Below are 21,366 nucleotides of genomic sequence, written 5' to 3' on the forward strand. Positions count from 1 at the left end.
TACATGAGGTCTATTTGCGCTAGCCGTCCCAAATTTAGCAGTGTATAACTAGAAGGAAGGCAGCTAGTCATCACCACCCACCGCAAACTCTTAGGCGACTCTTTTACCAACGAATAGTGGGATTGACCGTCACGTTAAAACGCCTTAACGGCTGAAAAGACGATCATGTTTGGTGTGACGGGGATTCGAACTCCCGGCCTTTAGATTACGAGTCAAGTGTCTTAACTACCTGGCCATGCCTCGAAAAACATAATAAATTACTAAACATTCAGAAGTTTATAAGGTATAATATCATACATGAGTGGATCATATACTTTGTTTCTGTGAAACGTAAGTTAGAGTAGACAACATCAGTTTTGATAACATTAATCGATTGCAACTGCTGGTTAAATAAAAAAAATAAAAAATGGACGACGTTTTTATAATGAAGCCTCCTTAACATGCTTTGTTCCCCATCATTCCCCTCAACTTCGTCCTTAAGTTGGTTATTAAAATATTAACAGCAAAAGACAAGCCTTAATGTAAACAGCCAATTAAAACTGCTGATCGTCGATACTAGCGCCCCCTATTTTCAATTACAAAGAAAATTCTAGGAGCAGCCTCGTTTTATTCCTGTGGTATCATCCCTCTAACCCAGTGGTTCTTAACCTTTTTCATCGTCTTACCCCCTGAGACTCTCCAGGGTATTACCGTGACCCCTATAATAATTTTTGTAATGGTGAACTTTGCGTAAAGGTAGAATAAAACAAAACTATATAAAAATCCTAATTTATTGAAAATGTTATAAATAAATGACCTTGAAAAAGGCTACAAGTGCTAAACAAATACAAAATCCATGGAATTACTGAACATCATACAAAATCTACTTATTCACTCAGTGTGAGGGTTGATATAATATAAATAAAGAGAAAATATGCTAAATACGATGGAAACTTTGATATTTAAATTTTAAATTTGATGCATTAATATTATATAGTTAAAAATCTAGGCAATTCAAAACGTTGTAATATATGAAATTTTTACTCAAAATTAGACAGGTGGTTGCGCAACAAGCATCTCGACGCGGTTCAACTGCCGCACTTCAGCGTGTTTCTCATTGGTGGGCAGTAGTTACAGACACTTGCCACAAAAACTACAAACTGTTCCCTGACTTCCCTAATAATTTCCAAGCCTTCCGTGACCCCCGAGAAACTTCAAACGACCCCACAGGGGCCATGACCCCCAGGTTAAGAACCACTAAAGTCTAATCCATTTCATCGATATCTTCATAGAATATTTTGTAGCCAGAATACAAAGGACGAATACATTTTAAAGAACCAAATGTAGTGTGTCATTTGATTGAACTATAACTACACCGCAACAGTAAACATTTTGACCACTTAAACTTTGTCATAAAGGGTGCCAGTCTCTGCTGGATATTCTCTGCATGTTTTGGATGTGATTTAAATCAACATCATCAGGGGAAGCCTGATTTGACTTCTAATGAAATGTATATAGAACTGTCAAAATGGGTTTGACATCCTTTCTCATAAAGTTGTATTCTGCAAAATATTTAAAGATGGCTGTGGTTTTTAGTCGCCGAATTAATTTATGCACAAGTATCGTTTAATCTTATTTACAATAAGCCACATTAAGCCATGTCATGTCTTTTTTTAGTGATTACTGTGTAGGCTGTGGATAGTACAAACCAAGGTTCGAACCGTGATTCCGCTGAAAACACTTCCAGTGACAGTCAATCTCGTTAATCGGTTCAAAGAGCCAGACAAAACCTTCGAGGCGGTGTGTTCTGTTGACTGGTTGTCCCTCTTTTGGTGAATAATTCTGAATTAGGGTTAGGTATTTATTAAACATTATATTAAATACGTTGAACCCACACCACTTCCTTCTTTTGTTTTACAGTATATCTTTAAAGTTTTATTAAATCTAAAAACCAACTTTAAGGTTAAATTTTTTCCCCGTAAATCATGTTAGGCAATAATATTGCATTTTTAACAATTTTTATACAGTGACGGAATTTTTATTTCTCATAAGGTTAGATGTTACATTTTATTACTGTTTCTAATAGTATTAGAATTTTATTTGTCACAAACTAATGTATTAAAGTAATTTTTTCTAACACTACTGTAAGTTTTCATTTCCCTCGAATATCGAACATACCTTATTTTACAACAGAAATCTTATATCGCTGATAAATACTGCACGAACTGTATCATTTCCTGTAAGTATAGAACAATAATATTTTTATCACATTTTTATATCGAATACATTTGTTGTTAGAAGTAATTGATTTTGGATTTCTTCCACGTATCTATATTTTCTAATTCAGTTTTTTGAAAGAACAGTTTCCTGTTAGTTAGTGTAGAAGTGTTTTTAAATAAAACATATGAATTTTATTATCGGTTCTAAGGCCATGTGCTGAAGAAGCGAAACTCGGAAGACTTTGGAAAGACTACACATAGTTTTTACTGTATATTTGATTAACGTCAACACATTTTTCTGTTAACACTTAATAGTTTTGATTGTTGAGATTCTTAGTTCAGCATTAACCTGTTGACTGCCAAGTATTTCAGCTGCTACAATACAACTGTAATGCTTTTTCATTTTGTAACTTTTTCGTGACGCCATTTTGGATCGAAAGTGAAACAGTTTGTAAGTAGGTCAAATGCATGTGTGGTGCTGACATCTAGCGTTGAAGTTAGTTATTTTTGAGAACGAATTAACTCATCCGTGGCACTGTGTTATCGATCAGCTTGGACGAGTTATCTCGTCTACGGCACTGAACAGGTTAAATAAACACTTCGATATCGTAATATGTATAATAAAACATCTGGCAACCGCATTTTTCAGTTATGGTAAATTTTAAAGATTCGAATGTATCCAGTGTCTTTTCATCACTATGTTATTGTTATTACAGCTTATGTATTTTGTGTTGTGAAGTTCTACTCTATATAATCTGTGCTCTGCTCACTGCTGATATCGAAACCCAATTTTTAGCTTTATAAGCTCTTAGACTTACTGCTGAGTCACTAGAGGGCTGACTATTACAAAAAAGTATATTTATTTTGAATTTCGAGCAAAACTACACGAGGGCTGTTTGCGCTAATCGTTCCGAATTTAACAAGATAAGACTAAAGGGAAAGCAGCTAGTCATCACCACCCAGCACTAACCCTGGGGCTACTCTTTTATCAACGACTAGTGGGATTAACTGCCATTATAATGCCCCCATGACTGAAAGGATGAGCATGTTTAGTATGACCGGGATTCGAACCCGCGACCCTTGGAATACGAGTTGAGCGCTCTAACCACCTGGCTCTTACAAATATTTGTACAACCACATATGTTGAAATGAATCGAAATTTTACTTTTTGTTTCCATGTTTGACCGGAAGAATCGAACCAGATAACAAACACAGAAAATTAGTGTGTCATAAAAATAACAACAGGTTAAAAATAGCCTGCGTAAAATAGTAAGTTATAGGGAACATTAGTGTTTATATTTTGTGTTAGTTGCACGGTTGGCCATCTGCGCTCTTTTCATAGGAAGGAATCGAGCTCCAGGTTCTAGCGTTGTGAGCCCATAAATTTACCACTGACCCACTGGATACTTACATTCCCTGACGTCAATATATTTATTTCATGTTGTTCAAAAGTAACACGTCTGGTCTAGTTTAAAGTTAATTTTATTCTTACATGAAAATCTTTTATTTCAGTCTTCTGGATCATGAAAGTAAAACCAACCATCTGCTAAACTACGTAACTTTGGGAGGTGCTATATTGTAGAGTGTCTGTGCAAAGTTGTGAAATTGAGTTATGTAAAGTGTATAGGTCTGTGGAAGATGTGAAATTGAGTTACGTAAAGTGTATAGGTCTGTGGAAGATGTGAATTTAGGTTATGTAAAGTGTATAGGTCTGTGGAAGATGTGAATTTAGGTTATGTAAAGTGTATAGGTCTGTGGAAGATGTGAATTTGAGTTATGTAAAGTATATAGGTCTGTGGAAGATGTGAAATTGAGTTATGTAAAGTGTATAGGTCTGTGGAAGATGTGAAATTGAGTTATGTAAAGTGTATAGGTCTGTGGAAGATGTAAATTTAGGTTATGTAAAGTGTATAGGTCTGTGAAAGATGTGAATTTGAATTATGTAAAGTGTATAGGTCTGTGGAAGATGTAAATTTAGGTTATGTAAAGTGTATAGGTCTGTGGAAGATGTGAATTTGAATTATGTAAAGTGTATAGGTCTGTGGAAGATGTGAATGCATTATAGAAGTTTATGGAAAGTTTATGGTGTAAGTTTAATCTCCCCCTTCTTCATATACATTTGTTACAATGAAAATTATAGTATCGGGATATGCTGGATAGTCGTGGCCACCAGATGGAGCATGAATGAATGGGTTCAAAGTGCAGTTGGGTAAACTTTTATAGAGTAAGATTTGCTCTCAGTATAAACATGTTTGTATACACTTGATAATGCTAAAAGTAACCAAAATCAAAGGGACAATTTTGGGGAAGAGACAGTGAATGTTTTTTTTTTGTAAACTTTTTATTATGGTGATATATCTTTCTGAATTTTCTTCCTCTGTCATTTTTGGTTTGGCCAGTGAACTTTATTGTAAGCAAAGTTCTGTAACTCTTGTAAGTATTATCTTATTGTTGGTACTAATGAGGTTATAAAAGAGTGAAAACACTTCTGGCTATAGAATTTCTCTGTTAGCAGCTTGCAACAGGACCTTCAATGGAGAAGTCAACGTAAAGTACAGACTTCACATCAGCGAGCCCTTCCATCGCCATATTCCCTTTTTATGTATAGTAAGCTTTGTTACTGATGGTGCCCAATATGGCGACTACGTAGAACTCCAGTTCCTTTCGTTCAACGTTGGATCGCTTGAGAAAGGGAGGTAATCTAAGTCAAAAATCACGTTTATTGGTGCAACTGTAGCCAAAGGTTTGAATCACCTTAGAATTAACTAATGTTGCTTCATGAAGCTGAATGAAACCTTTTTTAACATTGGCGTGGTTAAAGATTACACGGATCAGCAGTTTTCGAGCTTGAATAACTCCAGGACACCTTTTAATTTAAGTGTTTTTCGCGGACTCCCAAACCTATAGATGTTTTTTTGTTTTGAGAAAAAAAAATCCCATTTTGATGAAAATCGCTGCATTCCACAATTAAAGATAAATATAATTTTAAGAAAAATATTTTTTTAAAAAAGGAATTCTTATAAAATTTTGGACATGACACGCGGATCCAAGTTTAGGGGACGCTGACCTTAAAGAGGATTCAATCCTCACTGAACCTTTGCTTGAGATGACTACGTCTTAAAAACCCATCGATTGCACTGAAAGGCGTAAGTCACGCTATTACAATGTACTTTCACTGTAACATTCTGTTGGTTCTTTGATTAAATAACATTAAATAAAAAATTTAAAATATATTAACATGTTTTAAAATTGTCTCATTTCCAAAATTTTAAGGTGATGCAAATTTTCTGGCCATAAATCTGTGTCAACCTCAAAGCGTGAATATAAAAAATGTTTTTCTAGAGTACCATATCAGTATTTTTTAATTTTTAAGCTGAAAATTGTGAAGTTTTTACATTCTGGAATAAAATATTAAACTGTATTGAAATATTTGATAAAAACCTGAAAATTTTATTACACAAATCGACAAAAAATATTCAAGTTGAACAAAGATTTCCCTTATGACGTCATAACGCTCGGTAAACAGCTTTTACATTTTCCTCATTGCTACGGAAAGGAATGTATACACGTTCTAGTAATATAATATTAGGCTTCTTAATTCTAAAAACAAGTTGATATCTTTTATATACAAGTTTTACCTATCACACCAAAACAGTCTGTCTGTCATTTATATACACACATAGATATACAGATGTAACATAAGATGTATGATTTTAGACGTGTATATATGTATGTATCAGTTACAAATGTTTTATGTAGGCCAAAATCTTAAGACCAATGAACATAAAGAAAAAATATGCATTTTGTGTTGTTAGACTCAACCACTTATTTGAGAAGAGCTGTGAAAGATGAAAACGAGAAAAGGGGAAAAAAAAACATTTTTAACATTTAATAGGGAAAATGTGAACACTATGAAATTAGTCTAAATACTAGCTGGTCAAAAGTTTAAGACCATACTGAAACAAAGCGTTAATCGGTAAGCACGTAACGAAATTTAATCATTTTTGTTCAAGCTTTAGCGTTGTCAACATTTCCCACTGACATCTCCTGTGTTACATTGGATAAAAACATGGCAAAGGCTAAAAAGTTGACAGAGTTTGAACGTGGCAGAATTGTCGAGCTGCAAAAGCAAGGTTTCTCTCAACGTGCCATCGCTGGTGAGACTGGGCGTAGTAAAACTGCTGTTGCAAATTTCCTGAAAGACCCTGAGGGATACAGAACGAGAATTTCAAGCGGTCGGCCCAAGAAAATTTCGCCGGTGTTCAGCAGGAACATTCGACGGGTTGACCCGGCAAGACACCAACCGATCGTCGAACCAGATGAAAGCCCTTACGGACGCAAAATGCAGCTCAAGAACAATAAGGCTGCATCTACGAGAGAAAGGCTTTAAAAACCGTAAATGTCTTCAAAGGCCACGCCTCCTTCCACACAACAAAACAGTACGGTTAAACTTAGAAAAGTGGACGAAGGTTATGTTCTCTATTGAGAAACAAGTTAACCTGGTTGGTCCAGATGGCTTCCAACGTTACTGGCACGATAAGGATATCCCACCGAGACATTTACTACACGATACAGTGGAGGAGGTTCCATCATGATCTGGGGTGTTTTCTCCTTCCATGGAACAATGGAGCTTCAATTTATGCAGAGGCGTCAAACAGCAGTTGGTACATTGGAATGTTGGAGAGAGCATTCTTATTGATTGAAGGCCCTTGCTTATGTCGAGGATCTATCAGCAAGATAACGTTGCAATCCACAATGCCCGCAGGAGAAAGGACTTTTTCATGGCGAATAACGTGATTTTTTTGGGCCATCTAGCGTGTTCGCCCAAACTGAACCCCATTGAAAATGTTTGGAGGTGGATGGCAAGGGAAGTCTATAGAAATGGACGTCAATTCCAAACAGTGCATGATCTTCGTGAAGCCATCTTCACCACTTGGAATAATATTCCAGCCAGCCTTCTGCAAACGCTTATATCGACCATGCCAAAGTGAATGTTTGATGTTATTCGCAATGACGGCCGTGTAACTCACTACTGAGACCTCTTGTTGGGCATTTCCTACCCTGTTTAGGACTTTGTTTTGGTATGGTCTTAAACTTTTGACCAGCTAGTATTTAGGCTAATTTCATAGTGTTCACATTTTCCCTATTAAATGCTAAAAAAGTTTTTTATTTTCCCTTTTCTTATTTTCATATTTCAAATTTCTACTCAAATAAGTGGTTGAGTCTAACAACGCAAAATACATATTTTTTTCTTTATGCTTATTGGTCTTAAGATTTTGGCCAGCAGTGTATCTGTGAAACACACTGTAACCTCCACAAAGTGTCTAATAATACGCGTCTTAATAAGATGTTTCACTTAAAGTAAGGTCTAGAATGACCTGGTGGTTAGGGTTCCAATCTCTTTTTTAAATATACCAGCCTTTTCCAACGATAGGAGCGTCATAATATGCCGGTTAAATCCATATTTATTTGGCACAAAGAGTAGTAAAACGGTTTGCGGTTGGTGGGTTTGACTAGCTGCCTGGCTTGTAGTCTCTCTTCAAAATTAGGGACTGATAGCTTAGATAGTCCTCGAGTAACTTTGAATGAAATTCAAAAACACACAAACAAACATTTAAAATAACATCATTTATACATTTTTCGTTTTTATGGGCTTGGCATGGCCAGGTGGTTAAGACACTCGACTCGTACTCCGAGATTCGCGGGTTTGAATTCCCGTCACACCAAACATACTCGCCCTTTCAGCCTATTATATTATATTATTATATTAACCTACGTGCTTTCTGAAGATTAAAGCAATTTACCTACATTATTTTTTCTGCCTGTCTTGTTTTAGGAGAGATTATCTCTATTTTGTTTCAGTAAAAGGTCTTTTTTAGCCGCAATATAGTGGCTCATAGAATGACTCTTAGTTTTTCAAGTACAAGTTTTAAGCTGATAGCTCCGTCACCTCTTGATCGATTTGAGATCTAATTGCAGTTTCTCTCTCAGGAGGTTAAACCTCATCACGCTCAAGGCCTCATAGATTAATTTACTTTAATTCTGCCTAAAATAATTTCAAATGCCGCGGCTACTGAGGATTCTCTGTTGTTAAAGTTGAAATTCGCACAGTTTATTTAACTATTTGTACAACAATTGCTTCGCGTTTGTTTGTTTTATAAGCTAAACAGCTTCCTGCTTATACTTATCTCTCTGTTTTGCGGCATTAAGAGTTCGACGCGAATTTTCTGAAATGTTCAGAAATGGGGCCATATATTTAATAATTGATCCATTAATTACGGAAGATTGTCGTAGTTTCGAAATTCAAACGAAAAGATTTAATTATAGGTTGATATTTAAATAAGCAAAGAATAATTGTAGTTTATCAAGGCATTTTTATTTCGACAATATATCAACAAAATTTCCGATGTTGAAGCGGTCCATATGTGAATTAGTTCTGAAAATATCTACCAGGGGAAAATAACTGAAGCTTGTAAACGTGGAAACTTTTCACAACACCTGAAATATTTCGGAAAACTTCATCCATTCTATGAAACCAGTCAAACGTTTCAAGCTATATTTTATGAATAAGAAACGAACGGATTTTAGACCTGCAAAGAAAACAAAAATAACTGAATCACGACCAAAATACTTGTTTTAATGTTATATTTCAATTAGTAAAAAAAATTCCAATCCATTTTGACTGGCTCTCTCTTTCAGACAATATTTTTTACAAAACGTATTCTTAAGATGTTTTAATTTCATTTGGTATCTGGTTAATTCGAAAACTTCTATATCAAACTAGCTTAAAATATATATCACATTGGTTAGCGGTATGAAGTAATGATACTTTTGTACGAGTTTTATTTAAAAAGTCACACTGAGCTCTCTGCTGTGGCCACTGTGGAGAATCAAACCTCAGTTTTTTGCGTTGTCTGTAAATACACGGTTGACTCCCCGGGGGAGTTTAATCATGCTTAAAACACGTTATGCTCAACTTTTCAGCATTGCTGTGATTTGTAGATGACCCTCCAGTGGCAGAGCGACATATATGTCTGCGGACTACAATGCTAAAAACCGGGTTTCGATATCTGTAGTGGGCAGAACACAGATAGCTCATTGTGTAGCTTTGTGTTTAATTCAATACAATAAGAACAACAATTTGTGGATTGCAGTAAGTAATCCTTGTGGACAAAATCTTAAATATTAAAAAGAAATCGATTTATTATTTAACGATAGCGAACTGATGAAGTGTACTGATGGTGGTAGGTAGTGTTTGTTTTTTAGTACAAAACTACACAAATAGCTATCTGTGCTCTGTCCGTCGCAGAGAATCGAACTCCGTATTTTGGAGACATAGTTACCAAGACTTACCGCTGACACAACAAAGGACAATTATACAGATAAGTAAAAAATATTTATTACCAATCGCGTTGTACAACGGGTATATATGTATATATGCGTTGTGCCACTGTTGAGATCGAACCTCTAACTTTAGCATTATAATTTATAAATCTTTCCACTGAACCACCAGGCACAAAGGGCAAAAACAAACTTAACTGTTCCAAACAACATACAGAACTAAGACTATTTATTGATTTTTTTCATTTTTCAGAAGACCATTAGATGTCGCTAAAAGCAGAAAGACATTTTACACGCATATTGTTATAAGATGTTCTTAACATCCGTACACTGTGATAAGTGTTGGTAAAGCACTAACTTATACTGTACTTAAAGTTTATATCACTATTATTCGAGCCACTTCATTAAAAAGCTTTATTCGATTTATTCACCAATATTCATCTAATGTTTACAAATCAATTTACTTTTAAATTTAAAGTTTAATGAGTACTAATTTAGACAGGAATAATAAAATGTTTAGGTCATTAATGCCTTTGGAAATCGTATTACACACCTAGTGTTATTAAGAGTTTAAAACTGCCGTTGTTAATATGGCAAGATAAAAGTTTTTAAGTTGAGCATGTAGTTGTCGGGCCTTTAGTTTCAGGACAACTTATGGTGTTCGGGTTTCAGGGCACTTTGTGATACTGTGTTTTTCAGGGCAACTTGTGGTGTTATGATGGTTCATCATCCAGTACATCGCAAAGCCTGATAGTATGATAACTAAACGTTGTTACTATAGATACTATTAACCAGAATAGTTGTTTTGATGTTGCTTGTTTTTTCTAGAACAAAGCCACATTGGATTGGCTGCTGTGTTTACCACGAGGAATCGAACCCCAAATTTTAGCGTTGTAAGTCCATAAACTTACAGCTGCTTCCCGGGGAACGATATTTATCTAAATAGTAAACATTAAAACCTATAGTTTACACCTTTTTTTCTTTTTTGTACAGCACATATCTTGACGCACGGACACAGTTTTTAAATCTCGATTAATAAATAATGTTCAATAAATAAAATCAGTACGTAGTTACACTTAAACTTATCATTATAATAAAAATGTTCAAATAAAACCGTTTGGTAATATGTATCTAACATATATAAAAGTCTGGGTGTTGCGTCATGTCACGCCTAATTTCTCGATATAGGAGTCATAAAACCCACAATGCATTTATTCATATAGAATAAGTACGATTACTATCTTCTAATTGTGATTTTAGTAACTGGAATGCAAGGGGGTCGTATGGGTGTGTGTGTCGTAAAATCTTATAACTGTTTGTTTTTAAATTTCGGTCAAGGCTAAATGAGGGCTATCTGCGCTAGCCGTTCCTAATTTAGCAGTGTGAGGTTTGAGGGAAGGCAGCTGATCATTGCCAGTCACCGCCAACTCTTGGACTACTCTTTTACCAACGAATAGTAGGATTGACTGTCACATTATAACGCCCCCACGGCTAAAAGGGCGAGCATGTTTGACGCGATGGGGATGCGCACCTGCGACCCTCAGATTAGGAGTCGCACGCCTTAATACGCTTGGCCTTGCCGAGCCGAGAAGCAATAAGAATTATACAAACATAACATTCGATAACAATAACTGACCAACCTAGAAAGAGACATTTTAGCCATCTTATCACTTTATTGATTTTGAAACGAATTTCTCTATATTTATTCTGACAACATTTGTTGTGAAAAATGTTCGAATATTATATTAGTTACAAACCTTGCAGAAAGTTAATTGAAAATTAATGTACAGACGAAATAGTTCAAATAGTCACTCTTCTAAAATTACTTAAAGCCGCTCACCAAAAACGTTTGATGTTTTTCTTTCTGCTATAATTGTTTTTAACGTTAGTTCAAGAAAAACACCTTCACTCCAAGAATACTGATCAATTTTACACCTGAACTCCAACAATACTAATCCAGTTTTACATTTCAACTCCAAGAATACTGATCCATTTTTACACCTCAACTCCTAGAATACTGATCCAGTTTTACACCTCAACTCCAGAATACTGATCGATTTTTACACCTCATTTCCAAGAATACTAGTCCATTTTTGCTCAACTCCAAAAATACTGATCTAGTTTTACACCTCAACTCCAAAAATACTGATGCATTCTTTCTCATTGTGTTGTTGTTACTGTAAACCAAAATGTTTCTATTGTTTTAAAGACAGGTTAAATAGATTAGAATAAAGCTGGTATAAGTATTTTGTTTATTTCTAGATTTAATAGCTTGTGATCCATTTAATAAACATATTCATCATATTGTAGATGAAACAAAAAATAAATGTTTAAACCTTGTTTGACATCATTGTTATGTTTAAAGAACTTACAGTTTGTAATTTTATCTATTTCTCAATGGTTAACTGGTGTTAATGACGTTTCTTCTTTCCTTACCAGTAGCTCCAGCCCCACGTGCTACGGAGGCCACCTTCAGGTTATTGACTATAAGAGCACAGAAGGAGATATCAATCACCAACAAACACGTGGTCTCAGTCAACTCGTCTCTGCAATCAAACAGACTAACGGAATGTTGCCCAACTTGTATAACCTCACAGGAAGAAACACACCCCATTTTGGATTTTTTTGTGGCCAGATGGCAGGTCAAAGTGTCAACTATTTCTCAAGCGGAAACAACGTCACGTTGGCCATTTTTATGCCAAGTCGGACATCTTGGCGCTCCCAGTCTTTTAACGTCTTCCTTACATATAAATTTATGACAAAGAGGACAAACCTAGAAGTTCGGAAAGATGACATCAAGGATTTTGGGAAATCAATACCAAATTCTTTTTGTAATGTAGAATACCAAGACTGCGCCAATAAAATATGTGTTATTAGGTCTCCCAATTTTCCTGGCACGTTTTTACCAAATTTCACGTGTCTCTACCTAATCAAACAGAGAAATATTCCCAAAGGACTGCAGGCGCAGATTGTCCTGAGACAGGATAATGAATATAAAATTTCTATTGATAATGGACACTCAGGTATTGGGGCAATATCCAGTAGTTTACTAACTACTGATTGTTCCCAAGATATGGTGCGTGTCTTTGATGGTTCCACATCTACATCAACAATACTTACAGAGTTCTGTGGTTCGGGTCCTCTTCCACCAATAATATCTAGCCACTCCAGCGTTCTGATACAGCTGATCAGCGCCCCCTATCAACGCCTACATGATTCCAGACTTGAGATTGAAGCTCAAGTTAGATTTGTTAAGAGTCCCCTCTGGCGGATCTCGGGAAATAACTGTAAATTTTTATTGGATGGATCACACAAGACTTCGGGAATTATTCGGAACCCTCAACACACGGTATCACCCCAAACTACGTGCACTTACATTCTGAGAGGAAGAAATCCGTCTGATCGTGTGTGGATGTATCTAATGTCATATATGGTGGAGGACAAACATCCGTGGTCACTCACAGAACATTGCGACACTGGTCGTATGGAGATTTTAGGTTCAGCTTCTCCAGATTATTTTGGAATTTCCGAATTCAATTCCGTTAAGAATAATCATACTTACTGTGAGAAAAGCTTCCCACGACTATGTGCCCGTGCCACAGATGCCCCCAATTTAATCCCCCTCCATCCCTGTCGTTTTCCAGAAGAAAGCTACTTTTCCAAGGGACCACAGCTGGTGCTGCGACTACATTATCCGAAGACATCAGGAATCCCAGCTGTTCAACCTTTATTTATGGCTAGATATGAATTTGTAGATACGCGCCAACCGGGTGTGGCGGTTCCATCCTCACTTTGTGATCGGATTGTGAAGAGCCAGAGTTCAAGTAAAGGTAACATATTTTCCCCGCGGAATGTCTTATATTTTGGGAGAGGTGGTCGTAGCGACGTTTCTTGTCGGTATAATCTTCAAGGAAAAGGCTCAAGTAGAGTTAAACTTGCCTTTCAAAGCCTGCAACTCTTTTCATCATCGTGTAAAACAGTAGTAGATAACGTGTCTCATGAAAGAACTTGTGAAATCATCAAAACTCACAATGGGCCTCTTTCTTTCATAAAAGTTGTTGAAAACTGGCAGGGAGTTGAGCTGTCGATCGGCTGTTTCTGTAACATAAGTTTGACACCATTAGTCCATAATCCAGTCGAACTGACGTCTCTTGGTAACAATGTTTCAGTGATTTTTACTGTAAAAGGCATGAATTCTCTACAGGACTTTCGAAATTTTAATTTTGAGGCAAACTTTGAATTCTTCTTTTTTCCAGTCTGTGACGCAACATCAAATGAAAGACACGGTTCTAAAGGAATACTCACTTTTACTGTTTCCAGCTCAATGTTACTGAAATATGGCCAGTTTCGTTGTAGATGGACTTTGACAACTAGTGTGGGGAAACATTTTTACCTGACGTTCAGAGGAACGAACGGGTCAACGAAATGTGGCTCGAGTAACGTGCTCAAAGCTTACTCGGAGGTCAGTAATATGGCGGACTCAACAATATGTATTAACGAAAATGCTACAGAACGTAAAGTATTCTTGCCTTCCAGGTATATCGAAGGCGTAGTGTCTCACTCACGTGATCTCTTGGCACAAGAACCAAGTCATATCATTCTTGAAGCTTTCATTAAAGAACCCCAGACAGTGCGCGTGGAATGGGACGAGGTGACAAAACCCTTCATGAAGAGAAATACGGGACAGTCCTTAAGAAAGATCAACTGCCTCTTCAGGTGCCCAGAGATAAACGCCTGCATCAGCCCTGACCTCTGGTGTGATGGGAAAGAACACTGTCCGGCAGGTTACGACGAGGCAGCCGAACACTGTCACCGGTTTCCTTTGTTGTACGTCGCTGCCGGAGGTGGCGTCACTCTATTTCTCCTGGTATTGGTTCTTTTGGCGGTTATTGTCAGGTGCCAGAAGCACGAGCATCACGAAACCGTTGATCACTTTGAAATGGGCAACCGGTGTCGAGCCCAAGACGACCAGTATTTAAAGTACTAACCTGTAAACATATTTTCTCCAGTTCTTGGATTTCCACTAACTGTGATAAAAGTCGTACTTTAGTTCTGTTTTACGTTATGAAATAACTTTGCCTCAGCGACTGTCTTAAATTATCGATAATCTATTTCGTAAGAGGTTTGTCGTTTAACGTTCGTATATCAGAGCTCAAAGAAAGTGTTGATATCTTGTCTCACATAGTTGCATGAAAACAAACAGACGTTAAACGTGATGACCGTCTTGTAACCAGACTAGTAATATTATGCGCCACCACTGAATGTATATATATATATATATATCTTCATATTTTACTTTATTATAAACCACAGTTTCTATTTTAACTGTTTAGTACTGATAATAAAGTAAAACAAATATCTGCCATGCATTTTTGTCCCCACCCCCATGATGGGACAGTAATACATTTACGAACTTACAACGCTAAACACCGGGTGTCGATTCCCTGCGGAGGACATAGCAGAGAACCTAACGCGACTTTGGTATAAAAACAAAACGATAAAGCAGTATATTTAAGGCAATGTATCGGTTTTATATAGATAATTGTGTATCCAGTATGAAAGACAAGATATGAGGTCGCAGGTATTTCAAAGTCAAATATACTAAACAAATAATATTGTGTTTATTCACCTTTTTTCGACGTAAGTTGTCAGGTTAAACACATAACAAAAATATTGGTGTTCGTTTACAGTATTTATACAGCTCCATCTATAATCTCACAAATTTGATACGGTAAAGTGAACATATTAGGGCTGAGTTTTACAAGAAACACAAGTATAAAGTTTGGTAAAACTTTAACGTTAACTACAGAACTAGTTAGGGTTAAAATATATCTCAGAACGGATGGTATGGGTATTAACACTTTTACTAATAAAGCAGAGAACTACGTTTCGACCTTCTTAGGTCATCTTCAGGTCAAAACCTTGTTCTGTGCTTTGTTAGTAAAAGTGTAATACCCATACCAGCCGTCCTGAGATATATTTTTACTTCAAGTGGGTTTCTCGTCATCATGAATTAGTTAGGGTTAAGTCAACATGATATCTCCTGATACGCATCGTGCTTTACGTTGTTAAATACCGCTCCCATTAACAAACCGACCAAACTATTGTTACCATTGTCAGGAAAATAGTTTTACTAATAATCTTCTTGTAGTACAGTACAAATAACAATAATAGCAAAGTGTGGAATGTCTCGTCACACAAGAAATACAAACACGTGTACAAATGTAAGCAGTTCTACTTTGAGACTAACACAAACGCATCTAAATATTGCAACAACGAGAAAAATTGAAGCACACAAACATAAATGTAAGTGCTAAGACGTAAACACTTCAACGTTTGTGCTAACTTACAGAATACTAAATTTTTGTGACGCGTGGATTCACTCATAATAAACTGCTCTTGTTCATATTGGTCTATGTTAAGAATTTAAAATCTTAAATGGTAAGCCACTCCAAGCCGATCTGTATTTTTGTGCCATATTTGTATGTTAACTTCTGTGGCTGGTAAACATTTATAAGCTGATGAGTAATATTCGTTATTTTAAACTTGCAAAATATTGATTTCTATATTTCTAGTTGGATATACACCCGAGATGGATGTTTGGGGTTAGCTTCACAAAAAACTAGTTCTTTACAAACACAGAAAGATGTTCACGACCTTTGATAATAACCTGCATATTCAATCACCTTGTCTTTGGCCATCACCGTTTAGGAATATTGAATTTATAGAAATAAAAAAAAATACTAGTTAGAAATTATTTTTCCTAAGAACAAACTCGTACTGCTAATTCTTCACGTGCGAAGTAAAACGTCTGCTTCATCTAGAAACTATGGGGTGTGAAAACTACTGGCAAAGATTGTTTATTTTTGTTTCGTTTTTCGCGAAAAGCTACACGAGGACTATCTGCGTCAACCGTCCCTAATTTAGCAGTGTAAGACTAAAGCTATTCATCACCACCCACAGCCAACTCCTGGGTTACTCTTTTACCAACCAATAGTGGGATTAACCACACATTATAACGCCCCCATGACTGCGAGCATGTTTGGTGTGACGGGGATTCGAACCCGCGACCTTCGGATTATGAATTGAGTGCTTTGACCGCCTGGCCATGCCGACCCGACTGGTAAAGAATCGAGGAAATTGAAAGTTCTTGTTTTCAAAATGTATTTTAGTGCTGTGGTAATAAAACACAAACAACATCGCATATATTTCAGCATTGAAATGAATATACACTTAGGCCTAAATATATTTGTTTGTTGTCTCAAAAATCAAAGGCTGTAAAACTAAACAAACTGTGTGTGTGTGTTTTTTTCTTATGGGAAAGCTACATCAGGCTATCTGCTGAGTCCTTAAGCAAACTATGACTAGCGAAAGTAAAGACAGGCAAATTTATCTACAGGATAGGCCACTGGTTATAAAACTAACAAAAGTTATCAGAATATGGCTTGTTATTATTATACCAAACTTGAAAATGACCAAATTAAACAAACGGTAAAGATGGCCAAGTTTAACTCCAGGATAAGTAAATGGTTACTGTACTGGTCTAAATTATAAAAAGATGATTTAACATCATATCAAATTAGAGGATGGCCAAACTTAAACCACACTACTAAACACAAACTGACTGTCACACTAAACGTGAAGGCGACCAAACTCAATCAAACTGTTAAAAATTGACTGCCACACATTAGACTTGAAAGTGACCAAATTAAACTTCTGCAGAAAAAGTATACTGTACTGATAAAATGAATGAAACGAGTCTCGTGAACTTATCACTGAAACATATAATAATATTTGAAAGGTGCTTTACCCTTGCACATCTATTTACACTCAATATACCACGCTGTCTATAAATAACACACACTTTATAATTTTAAAAAAATATTTTATAATGTTAAATAATAATATGTGTCATTGCGTTACACTGGCTAGGAAAATTGACCTCTAAAGATATGATTACCAAAAAGGTTTTGCTAAGAGAAGTAAAAATAAAAACTTGGTTATGAGTTTTGAAAGTTCGATGTTAATGATATTTGTTTGTAGTTAAGCACATAGCTACACAATAGGCTATCTGTGTTATTTTAGTGGTAAAGAAATATTTAAGATTTTAAGAAGTATTTAAGTGTTAAGTTTATAAACAGATTTCTGAATTATTCATTAATTAATTTGTTTGCAGGTCTATGACAATTTTTGGCTACAAGGACCCTTCAATTATAATAATACAGAGTTATGTAAAAAATTGTTAAATAACGATGATCAATATTGTAATTATTTAAGCAATTGTTGCTGAGGGACTCTATTGTCTATAAAATAATGTGAATGGTTTAATTCAGCGGTTCTGATAAGTATTTTTTTTACATTATATGTTTTTAAGGTCAGGATATAAGATTACTTCCTATGAGGCCCGGCATGGCCTGGTGGTTAAGGCACTCCATTCGAAATCTGAGGATCGCGGGTTCGAATCCTACCGCACCAAACATGCTCGCTCTTTCATCCGTGGGGGCGTTATAATGAGATGGTCCATTCCACTATTCGTTGGTAAAAGAGTAGCCCAACAGTTAGCGGTGGGTAGTGATGACTAGCTGCCTTCCTTCTAGTCTTACACTGCTAAATTAGGGACGGCTAGCGCAGATAGCCCTCGTGTAGCTTTGCGCAAATTTCAAAAACAAACTTCCTATAGAAAGTAACGTGTGCCGAGGTAAGTAGGTGATATGAGAATAAAACAATATCTTAACCCTAAGTGACAATTTCTGTACCTGATTCACTGATTAATAACTGTTTTATTGTTGTTGTTTTAGACAAATTTAGCGAGAAAAATAGATACAAAAAATATATGACGTCAACATGACACTCAATTTATTATATTAATATATAATATAAATATAAATTAATATAATACGATTTATTATATTAATAAATTGAGAGAAAAACCCGAATAATAGACAAAATTTCAGTATGAGTACTAATAAAACAAAGAAAACAAATTTTGTAAAATGATGGAGGGATGGCAGTGTCAAAATTAATGAAAAGAAGAACACAGAGATGTGAGTAATAATATTTAATATTATGTGTGTACTGGGTTTTTACACGCCTTCTCTTCGTGCATAATAGAACGGTTAGTTTTCTGAAGAGATCGACTGAATAGTGTAAAAAGCAATGAGTATTTTACATGTTACATTGTCTAATATTCATTTATTATTGTTTTTTAACTTCTGATTCATTTTGTACATAAGTTTTTTAACAAAACACCAGATATCGGGACAGAAGCCAACTACAAGGGGTAAAAAATAATAACGTTGTTTACATTACAATTACGATTTCTTTTAATTACTACTAGTTATTACGACTAAGCGATGACACCGTAAACTGCCCATAAGCAGAGTGGATTTAGGCTTAAACTGGTGCTAGAGACAAAACAGTTGTAGAGGTATCTCGACTAAAACAAGAAGAAACATGAATAGTTTGGTTGGCTGGTCATTCTCTGGTTTGGTATCTTAGCGATGGTTTCTAACCTCGTTTTCAGGCTTCTTGGGCATAGAAACAACTGAAAGTGAGTGGCAACCATCTTAAAGTAAAACTCTCTGTCACTGTTAGTTTATACTGTGCATTTTTGTGTTTAGCCTATTGCATACCTTGGCCATCTCTACATATAGAGTCTACCGAGGAATTATTAATGATGAGAGAGAAAAGGACAGTGTGTTAAATCAACATAACAAAATTAAAATTCCACGGCGACTGATTTAATTTTATAAAAAATGTTTTAAGTTAATTAAAAGAACTAAAATCCTTTAAAATATTACGCTTCATTTCAATCATGTTTGAATATTTCAGAAAACGTTAGTTGTTCGGTTAAAATAATATATTTATTTGAATCAACAACGTACAAGAAGAAAGGTTAATATATAGCTACTACAACACACTATAAATTATAAAAGGTTAACTTATATTAATGTGTAGTTACTACAACACACTATAAATTATAAAAGGTTAACTTAAATTAATGAATAGTTACTACAACACACTATAAATTATAAAAGGCTAACATATATTAGTGTATAGCTGCTACGACACACTATAAATTATAAAAGGTTAACTTATATTAATGTATAGCTACTACAACACTATAACTTTATAAATGCATAGCTACTAATATAAATTATAAAAGGCTAATGCATAGCTACTACAACACACTATAAATTATAAAAGGTTAACTTATATTAATGCTTAGCTATTACGACACACTATAAATTATACAAGGTTAACTTATGCTAATGCATAGCTACTACAACTTATAAAAGGTTAACTTCTGTTAATATATAGCTACTACAACACACTATAAATTATAAAAGGTTAACTTATATTAATGTGTAGTTACTACAACACACTATAAATTATAAAAGGTTAACTTAAATTAATGAATAGTTACTACAACACACTATAAATTATAAAAGGTTAACTTAAATTAATGAATAGTTACTACAACACACTATAAATTATAAAAGGTTAACTTAAATTAATGAATAGTTACTACAACACACTATAAATTATAATGTTTTAATTTCTTGTGTCGATCAACTTGTATGAAAACGCGTTATTCAAGACTTTTTTTTCCTTTCTTTTAAAAAAAGGTACAGAAGAGAATAAGACACAAAGCTACCACAAGATGAAGCTACTCACGTACACCTGTAACTATAGAAACAATCAGGAAAGTTCATTGTGTTTTTCATGGATGCTCATAATCGTTGGTATTATCTGCTGGTATCAAGCTAAATACATCTAAAGATGTATGGATGCTTGCAGAATGAAGTACGCTATATCAAACCCTACATAATGGTTGGTGGTTATTTATTATTAAACCACATATATTAGGTCTGTGGATGCTCATATAAGATAAAACCCAAATCAAATCCAATATAACTTTGGCTTTTTATTATTAAATCACAGACATTAGATGTATAGATACTCATATCAAATTTAGAAGGCAATACACTTCATCTGTTCCAAAATAAAGGTCCTTGTTTATTATTAAACCAAAGGCATTTAGCTAGAATTTTAACCTGAAAAAAAACACTTTATATTTAAAAGGATCAGAGATAGAAATGAAGTAAGTTTCCTTCTGCTCTGAGTTCAACTTGTGATAGCTTTTTATCTAAGACTAAATGATTCTTAGCGTTTCTAACCTTCCATGTTTATTGTAAGTGTGAATGTGTTTTTATTCAATAAATATATCACAAATAATGTATCTACGTAGTTAACAATATTTTCAATTACTCAGATACATTCTTGTGTGTTGAAAACAGAAACACTGCTTCTACATAGGTAACAATATTTTTGAATACTCAGATACGTTCTTGTCTATTGAAGACAAAAACACTGCTTCTACATAGTTAACAATATTTTCGATTACTCATATACATTATTGTGTGTTGAAAACAAAAACACTGTTGTAATTCCTTCTCAGCTCATCCTCCCACAAGTGGATTAATTAATTTAATTTTTATTTACATTTATACATCCATTTGTTTTCAGGAGTTTTTCTCGTTAGGTCCGAGAATGTGAGTCTGCTGGAAGCGAGGATTAATTAATCAAGTTTGTACAGGCGTGATGTCATTAGGTTTACTATCGAATACTCTTAACACCAGAACAAAAGCAAGTTATTGGCTAAAGAGCATTTCTGCATGGAAAGAGTTTAGTTTTTATTTTAAACGAAACAACAGGTGTTTAATTTAGGTAAAACTAACTTCCTGTAAATAAACCAAACAGAGATTTTATGATCCTGCGTAGTTTTATCATTCAGTTTCTCGTCGGAAGTATGGAATTCGACTCA

The 21,366-nt window shown here is 35.1% G+C and overlaps 1 protein-coding gene across 4 annotated transcripts in view; it reads left to right on the forward strand.

Annotated features, from left to right (window-relative positions):
* Nucleotides 1-14,897, forward strand: part of LOC143255011 (uncharacterized) — a 56,229-nt gene extending 41,332 nt beyond the window's left edge. The window contains exons 3-4 of one of the 4 annotated variants that reach the window (XM_076509999.1): nt 4,711-4,894; nt 11,979-14,897. In XM_076509999.1, the coding sequence (XP_076366114.1) occupies nt 4,711-4,894; nt 11,979-14,526 (2,732 nt within the window). In that variant the 3' untranslated portion in view covers nt 14,527-14,897. The remainder of the gene's footprint in view (nt 1-4,710; nt 4,895-11,978) is intronic. The other 3 variants (XM_076510001.1, XM_076510000.1, XM_076510002.1) reach the window with 3 other exon arrangements.
* The last annotated feature ends 6,469 nt before the right edge of the window (nt 14,898-21,366 follow it).

This window comes from Tachypleus tridentatus, chromosome 7 (genome assembly GCF_004210375.1).
Source record: "Tachypleus tridentatus isolate NWPU-2018 chromosome 7, ASM421037v1, whole genome shotgun sequence".
NCBI lineage: Eukaryota > Metazoa > Arthropoda > Merostomata > Xiphosura > Limulidae > Tachypleus > Tachypleus tridentatus.